Source organism: Chaetodon auriga, chromosome 7, assembly GCF_051107435.1.
Source record: "Chaetodon auriga isolate fChaAug3 chromosome 7, fChaAug3.hap1, whole genome shotgun sequence".
Lineage (NCBI taxonomy): Eukaryota > Metazoa > Chordata > Actinopteri > Chaetodontiformes > Chaetodontidae > Chaetodon > Chaetodon auriga.
Window position 1 is genome coordinate 15,394,141 of NC_135080.1, and position 8,827 is coordinate 15,402,967.

At 43.1% G+C, this 8,827-nt stretch overlaps 1 protein-coding gene across 1 annotated transcript; it reads left to right on the forward strand.

Moving 5' to 3' along the window:
- Nucleotides 1–1,301: 1,301 nt before the first annotated feature.
- fam124b (family with sequence similarity 124B) lies at nucleotides 1,302–8,507 on the forward strand. Its single transcript, XM_076734415.1, has 7 exons — nucleotides 1,302–1,513; nucleotides 1,928–1,959; nucleotides 2,193–2,405; nucleotides 2,799–3,194; nucleotides 3,590–3,786; nucleotides 5,312–5,474; nucleotides 6,418–8,507. The coding sequence occupies exons 1-7, from the start codon at nucleotides 1,443–1,445 to the stop codon at nucleotides 7,029–7,031; spliced, it is 1,686 nt and encodes a 561-aa protein (XP_076590530.1). The 5' UTR covers nucleotides 1,302–1,442; the 3' UTR covers nucleotides 7,032–8,507.
- The last annotated feature ends 320 nt before the right edge of the window (nucleotides 8,508–8,827 follow it).

An 8,827-nucleotide genomic window follows, 5' to 3' on the forward strand; every position in this document is an offset into this window, starting at 1 on the left:
ATGTTTTTTTTTCTTTTTTTTTATGTCTTTCATGAGAAGGCCTCGGCAAGCATCAGAAATACTCGAGTCTCTAACCATAATTAAAGCTTAATGTAAATGGTAAGCCGCAGTCAAAGTCCCCGCGTTCACATGAAGAACTTTGCCTCTGAAGAACATTGTTTACTACAGTATTTTGAGATTTAAGTGCAACTCTTCTTTCCATCTTCCGAAAAAAAAGCAGTCAATTAAAATCTAGTTTTGTTGAAATTGTTTTTAGGAAGGTGTAGATTTAACTGTAGTTTGTGCTGCTGTTGAATGGTCGCACTGACAGTCTTTTCTCAAGTTTACCTTCTGATATGAAATGTGCCTGCAAAACTTGGAAACCAAAAGTTTTTGAATAAGAGTCGTTGAATCAACACTTTTGTAAAGCATTTTCAACAAAAACTAAACTCTGTAACTCTTCAGAACATGGAGCCTCAAATGTTCAATATTATAGACACTATGAAATAAATGGATAGATAAAATATGTTGTATAAACATGAAACTAAACTAATCCACTTTTTAGAAACTCTGCTCATTATTCTGAAGTTGTCTGCTTGAGGTTATATCAGGTCATTTTTATTTCATAACAGCAATTTCTCTTAGAAACACTGAATGGTCTGTCTGCTCGTTCAGACCAAAGTCTGCCCAGCTGCCCTTGACATTAGAAAATAAATTAGGGGCAGAAAAATAACACTGAATTAAAGCAGAAATATTCTGAAATACAAATTGCTGGAATGAAATAAATATGACCTGCAATGAATGTGAAAAGAGACAGGTTTTCATCATAATGATCTGGGTTTTAATCAGGATTGTTTGACAGTCCCACGGTTTAATTGCATATCAAGTATTTAATCAAACGACACACTGAGTGTCCGCACATGAAGGTGAGCAGCGAGCTGTTGAGGACTTTAATGCTCTTAACAAGGTCTTAACAAACAATGTCTTTAATTTCCAGGCTTTAGGGCCTCTCCTCCATACGTGCCCTGCACTTTTAAATCAGGCCAGTCCGTCTGCTCCGTCTCCTTTGTCTTCTCATGGTGTTAGACGCATGCCATCTGCTCCGTGTTATTATAGGCGGCTTTAGATGAAAAGCAGCACAACTTCTGCTGGTCCCTTTCGCCCAGACTTAAGTCAGCAACTTCCTGAACTCTTTCCAGCATTGCATGTCTTCTCGACTTGAATGGTGGCTCCTCCAGTTTCAGCGCTTTCTGACGGGGTGATAAGTCAGAGCTTATAGTTTAACATAACGGTGTATGGTTGCCTGGTGACGTCACTGTCCCAGTAAGAGTCCCATTTTTTGAGGCGCAGGCTGTGGGAAGAGACCAGCCAGGATGCTTTTCACTCTCAGTCCGGACTGCTGCAAACACCGCCCAAAGTCTCTGTGCAGGAGGGTCGGCCAAATGTGAAAGGTGTGCCGGACTATGTTTCGAAGAGCGGCGGTGTTGAAGAGAGCCGACGATGGAAACGTGGACTCCGGGGCTGAAACTGCCGAGTGAGTCAACGGTCGCCTGGCGTTAGCTTCAGGCTAATGTTAGCTAGCCAACTTCGCCTCGTTAGCCGCAGCCACAATGGAAATTAATTTTGTCCAAGACAGATAGTGTGAAGGGGGCTGACATTTGAAAGCAGAAACTTAGCACTTGCTTACACCTCTCAGCACTTTGCCACAGCGTTTTGTAATTGTTGAACTCTTCGCGGTATTTTCTCAGAAATGTACTTTTTAAGCTTATGTTAGCTAACAACAGGTTGTCATGGTGACCAAAGTGAAGGGGCAGCTTTCCAAACCAACCGCCACGAGATGGAGACAGATTTTTGTCTGGTCTCCAGTGTAAAACTCAACAAAATGTTGCGCAGCAATCACTCGTTTTTAGTATTCTTATTTATTTATTTTATTTCTTATCCTATTCAGATCTGACTGCAGCAGGATGTCATCATCTGGCAGTAAGTATTCATCCACTCATGGCAACCCTGTCATTTACAGGGTACTTTGATAAACTTGCAAACAACAATGGTCAAAATTGATGTAATGGATGCCTAGATATCCCAAATATGAGTCAAGCTCCAAAAACCTCAAATCCTACACCTCCCATAATGCAGTTGGATAGTTATTTTGACTAAAATATCTTTGTGCGTGTTCGTGTGGTGTGTGTTTGTGTGTGTGTGTGTGACCCCAGTTGAGCTCATGACCAGCCGGGTCAGGCAGCAGCAGCGGCAGCAGCAGCTCCTGCTGATGAACTTGCATCTGCTGGCCAACCCTGGAGACTCCCTGCTCCTGCAGCACACCCTGGATCGCCTCCTCCGCTGGCTCTGCCCGAGCCTCCGCATCTTCCACGTGTCGGAGAGGGCCTCCCCGTTCAGAAGTTACACGCGCCTCTGTCCTGTGACAGGTAAGGAGTCTTGCTGTGTGATCTTGCCTTTATGTACAATCATGTTGTTATACAGTCGGGGTCTCAGGTATTTCACTGGCAGAGGTGCAGAAAAAAACCCTGTTGTCCCATTGCATTTAACCTCACCGCTCGTTCTGTACGTGTATATTTTCCGTAAAAAGGAAAAAAATTATTTCCATGTGTGAGAACAAGACATGTTTACGGGAATTTCAACCATTTCAACTTTCCGTTCATGTCAGCAACCCCCTCAGACGTTTCGCTCTTAACTGAATATTACTTTTGCGCTGTGTATGGTGTAAACATGCCATTCCAGAATGAGCTTCTCTTCTTAGAATTGCATCTGTTTTTATTTAAGCTTGATTGAGAATAAATCTTTGCCAAAAAATGTTTCAGGCTACCCGTCTCTGGCCATCACGTTCTTCCTCCATGAGGCGTATGGAGAGGAGCGAATCCTCAAAGTGCTGGACTTCTTTCAGCGCCCGCCCTGGCAGTACCACCACACAGAAAGCTGCAGCAGACGAGCCGGAGGGATCCACATCACCTCCAGCAGCTCTCCTGCTAGTGCACTGATGCGGCCCTACCTCCTGCCCAGCAGAGACTTCTACAGCTTGGGTGCAGGGATGCCTGTGTGGGGGGTTCGACCGGTGCACTGTGGAGGAGAGATACTGCGCGTCACGCTCTACAGTGGATATGACAACTATGAGGATGCTGTGAGGCTCTATGAGACTGTGTTGCAGCGACAGGCGGAGGAGCAGAAGACAGGCTTCTGCTGGTTCACTCTCCACACTGGTACATCTTTGTAGTGTTGCACTATGGTTTTTGTCATGTTTGTATTCTAAAGCAATGAAAATTTAACATAGTAGCCTCAACAATTCCAGCTTTAAAGCTTATCTTTTATTATAATATCTAGAAAAGTAACTGGGCAGTGAAATGACACAAAGTCACTTGTTTCCAATGCAAAGATGCAAATCTGTTTGTCTACAGAACATCTTTGCATCCAGTGATCTTGACAACATGAAATGTTTCGCAGTATTGAAAGTATCAGTTGTATTTTGGATGAAATCCTCAAAACAAGACTAACTCTTTTTTTTTACTTCTGCTTTTAAAAGAGATTTCCTTCAATACACTCCCTTACATTCACTTCTCCTATATATCTGTTGCCCTCATTTGGCCTCCCCACACAGAGCCTGGGCTGTGCCTGCAGTTGGCTTTAAAACAACTGTCACCAGGGGTTCGGGTGGAGCCATGCAGCTCTGCCGTGCTGCAGTTCAGTGTGGAAGAGATTGGCCAGCTTGTCCCTCTGTTGCCCAACCCCTGTACCCCCATCAGTACTACCCGCTGGCAGACAGAAGACCTGGATGGCAACAAAGTTCTCTTCCAGGTAAGTGCAGCTAAAAATGCACCCAATGTCCTCATTTTATCCTGTCATCAGGAAATGATGAGAGGTTTTTGTTGAAAAAGTCAAGTGTGTTTCATGTTGCCTGATGTCTAGCGTAGCGTGGATTTGATTGTTCAGTTCCTGCTGTTTAATTGTATGTGTCACAGTCAGCATAATGACTGATGTTGTGTGTTTTTAGTCTGTCAGTCTGTCCCGCACTCACATATTAGGTATAATGGAGGAAAAGCTTCCCTTTGATTTATGTCAGGTTAAATCATGGTCTGAAGTAGCCCTACATTAACTGTAAACACACAGCAGTCTGCTGGTTGGTTTACTCTATAATCATCTCACAACATACAGAGTCCAGAGAGCAGGATCTCGTCCTGCTGAAATGTTATTTGTACAACAGGAGATTTTTTACTCAATCTGTAGCTGGCCAGGCTTCTGTGGAGACTAAAGATTTTGCTTTGGAGAGAAAACAGCAGTTGTTATGAAAGGAAGCAATGTGTTGTCTTTCAGTTTTATTTTTTCATTTTATGTTATGCTAAACAAACAATGATGATTTAAGCTGAAATTAGTAAAGGAGAAGCTTTTCTCCCATTGACAATTATCTCACATTATACAGCTGGAACTACAAATGTAAAAAGACAAACAACATCAGTTATTCTGCTGCATGCAAAGCACAGTTTTTATAATGCAAATCACCAGATGTTGTTCAAACACCTCAGTGTAAATAGAAATAGATACTTAGAAATAATAGAACATCTGTGGAGATGTATAGGGAAATAGAGAAATGATAGAATAGAATAATAGAAATAATACTGTCCAGATATTACAAGTATTACAAGATCAATGCCAGGATTTTTTATTTGAAAATTAATTCTGACTGGTTTTGTAATAGTAGTAGTAATAGTAATAGTAATAGCCAACTGAGGTGCGTTGTTATTTTAGAGGCTTTTAGATTAGTGTCCAAATACAATTATGCGTGAAATGATAAAGATGGTGAGGGAACTCATGATATTAGTCTTATATGTGGTAGTTGTTTTCTCAAATGTTATTGTTTGGTGCTCACATTTAAGTTTTTAACAGTGTCATGTAACACAAACGTGATGAGACAGAGCCCAATGAAATCAATCATCTCCAAAAAAAAAAAAGTATTGTTGAAGCCAAAAGGCCAGAGTCAGAGCTATTCAGCCTGTTCACACCATAGAGTGATCAGATCAGAGTTGACTGTCTGTGTTTATTTAGCTCAGAATAATCAAATCAAGCTTTCAGCTGGTGTTAAAATCATCTATTATAACCATCCCCATAAGATAAAGCATCATCCATTCAACACTTATCATGTTCATCCTGTGTGACAATCAAATCAAAAAAGGCATGTAGTTGCTGTCCTTGGCAGAGCCAACTCAAAGCTCTCACAATAGCCATATGCTCTAATGTTAATTCTGTCAAGTTACTTAACTTGCTTAAATCTCTCTAGTCCTGGTGTAAATCATAATCCTGCTCCTCCTGTCCTTCTGTGCTGCAGGTGAAAACCCCAACTCAAGCTCAGCGACCTCTGACCTGTGCTTTCCCCCTGACCTGCCCCAGCGTTCCCCCTCGAGGAATGCAACTCAGGAGCTCAGTGCAGGGCCACAGCCTGTCGCCCTGCAGCTTCACCATGCCCCTGCCCTGGCAAACGCACAGACAAGGTAAGTGCACAGAAGTAAAAGCTGTGTTCACAGGGTTTAAGATGCTCGACAGTGTGTTATATCTGCTGCATATATTGGTCGGCACAAATTCGCACGGAGCTCGAGGGACGGGGCAGCAGGAGAGGACACGATACTGGCAGTGAAACGGGTCTCTACAAGTCAGCCAGAATGATTTGACTCAACTCATGACAGAAGTATTTTAAATTTTTTCCCACCAGTCACATATGTATTAAATGACGGTTTTTATGTGGGAGGCTTATTGTAATCATAATCAGTTTAACAAATCAAAATGAATCAGAGACATGGAAAGTTTGCCAAGTAAGTGTGAAGTCTTTGTGTTACTCTCTGGAGTTTTTGGCCTCTAGTAGCAACATGGAACTTTTTTAGCGGCTGGGTCCCTGTTTTGTTGTCTCTTATACGCACAAGGACGCAGGTGACGTGATACACATTCCCGCCAATGGTTTTACACTTTTCCACTGAACTCCGGAATCTGCAGAAGAGGAAGAAGACTGCTAACTAGTGGACATGAATATAAACAAGAAAGTACTTTGAAATTATCGGCTTTGCACATATTTTATGAGGAAGGAAATGCATTCCATACGTTTGGTAGACCTCAAAGATACAGACACAGTGCATTGGGATGAATAACACTGAATGTGCACATAATGTTCTCTGGCCCAAGAGTCCCTGGTATTTGACAAAGCCATAACTTTGTATTCAAAATCATTAAAGCCCACCCATGGTGATTTATTTGTCAACACATTTCTTCTTTCTTAATTAAAAACAAATTTATCAAAATACTCGCCTACACTTTGAGTTGACACTGCACAGAGAAATCACTCTGAGCTGTTTTCATGTTCAATGATATTTGAGTTCAGTATAGCAAAGGTTTATTATTCACCACATTTGTTCCTCTGCTCGATGTGTCTTTGGTTGTCGATAGGCCACAGACCACGCAGTGACCCTGTCCTGGAGAAGCTTCATGGAGGAGGTGGTGGAGCAGAGAGCCTGGGATCAGGAAGCTGCTGCAGCACCCCTCCAGGCAGCTCTTGTTACTCATCCCAGCGCAGCAGCCCAGCACTACCTTCAACCACCAATCACCCTGACTCTCCTCTGCGCCCCTCCATCACCCGTTCTCTGTCCCATCTCCTTCTGGAAGAAGAGGAGGAGGAGCCAGAGACCAACGTAGACACAGGAGTCCCTGTATCACTTACACACTCTGGTCCAGCAGTCAAAACAATTGCTCGCTCTTCCTCCATGGACCTTTTGATGAGTCTCCGCTCTGAGAGGCCTGCAGCTGTCGGGGCTTCAGCTGGTGAGGGTCTGGCCAAGGAGCTCATTGAATGTCTGCCAGGGACACACATACACCCTCAGTGCCCCTCCAGGACATGGGGCTCCGCCGGTTGTACAGATGCAACCAAGAAGGGCTGTGGCAGCAGGACTGTGGCAGCAGGACAGAGCCCCTCCAGAGGGCCCGTGGTGGAGAGCAGGACTACTGCTGAGCTGCTGTCAGCACGCACAAACAATGAAGAGCCAGTCGACGAGTTCTTCATCTAAATTCCTGCCGCTACACTGCACGCTGTGGTAATAATCACAGCACAGGAGAAAACAGAGAGGTTGGGCAAGGTGAGAAACCCCTTAAAGAGGAGTTCTGTGGAATACAGACAAAACCAAAGTTCAGCTACAGGTGACACTTTCCACTGATTAGTGTCTGAAGTCTTTAAGTGTTTTGACTCATCCCATTCATTTCCACATTATACAGTCATTGTCCAAAGCCTACTCTAACAGACCTGCCAAGAGAGCGGTACACAGGGAGTGATATTTCAGTGCAGGTAGTAATATTGCTCAATATTAAAATGACTCTTGTATTTCGATCCAACTAATGATTTGTGCAGCTATTGTGCTAAAATGTAGCCCTGTGAGTAGCAAAACATGTCTCTGTATCAACTGTCAGGGTACTAGTGCCAGGCTAGGTTTCTGTTCTCAGCTAGGAAAGTAATGTCTTATTCTTCAATTGCCCTTGAAACAGATGAAGATGATCTCAGCGTGAAGTCGCTCTTTGATGTCTCTGTTGATCGTGATTAGAAACCTGATTTAGTCTGATCCACCGTGCAGCACTGTGGGTCTGTATTACACTTCTGAGGCCAGGCCTCACATAGTGAAAGTATATCCCAGTGGCTTTTTTTAAACGCACTTCAAATGATCTATGCTCGAGCATTTTTGTTTTACAATGTGTAAGTGGTGGACTAGACCTGGCCAAATTACTGTCCTGAAGAGGAATGAATATTCTCTCTTTTCATCCACAGAGATCCTACAGTTACTATGATTTCCTGAATAACTACTTTAAGAGAACATTGGGCCTGAATATCTTGTAGTATGATTTTCTTAATATTAATCTAACCATGTGTATGTAAGGTCTGAGACATCAGAAAAGTTGATTACTGTAAGGCCACAGTAAGCTGAGGGATCAGCACAGATTAACCACAGTGAAACCTCAGCTAATACACCATCTATTGAACTGATCAGTTCCAACAGATGGCCGTCAAACCCACAGTGCTCATGATCAGTGTAGTCAGAATAGCTGTTTAGAGACAAGTCTGATAAAGATAATATTGTATCATGTGAGGAAAGGAAAATACTATGCATTTAATGACTGCATGACTTCAACTCCAATTCCATAACATCTTTTCTTGTGACTAAAACTTCCAATTGTAAACCTGTGTCTGTTATTCACTTCTGTTACACATATGGCCAATGCATGATCAAACGCATGTAAGGTGGTATGGTAGGAGTCGCTCCTGTCCGGCTGCTCACACTTCAACAAGACGCTGTGGGTGTGCCGGCCAGCTTGGCTGTGTGATTGTGTTTGTTTACTGTAAATGGGCGTTACTGGAACAAAGCAAGTGTGCTCGTTCAGAGAGCGTCAACTGCGAGGCTACTTAGTGTCTAACATGTTCCGCCATGCAGAGAAATGTCATAAGGCTTGAGTATTAAAAGAAAAATGAATAAAATCACTTTCTGTTGTGGTCAGATGATGAAGGCAAACTGTGTGTGTTCTGATGGAAACGTTTCCTCGTCAATGTAATATCGAACTGTACTGTACAGTGAGCTGAGTTATCATCCATCCACATGTGCACTGACAGGCCGCTGCTCCGCCTGCAGTGATGTACTGCAGTGATGTACTCCTCCACTGGGATGAGAAGCACAGAGGTGAACACTGGAGGTTTCCCAGAATCACTGATACTCTACAGCTCTCTTTGAGAATGCATCACAATGTCGACAAAGCTATCACCGTTGTGATAACATCCACCACTCAACTGCCATCGCAATACACATCTGCTACACTTCAGGAT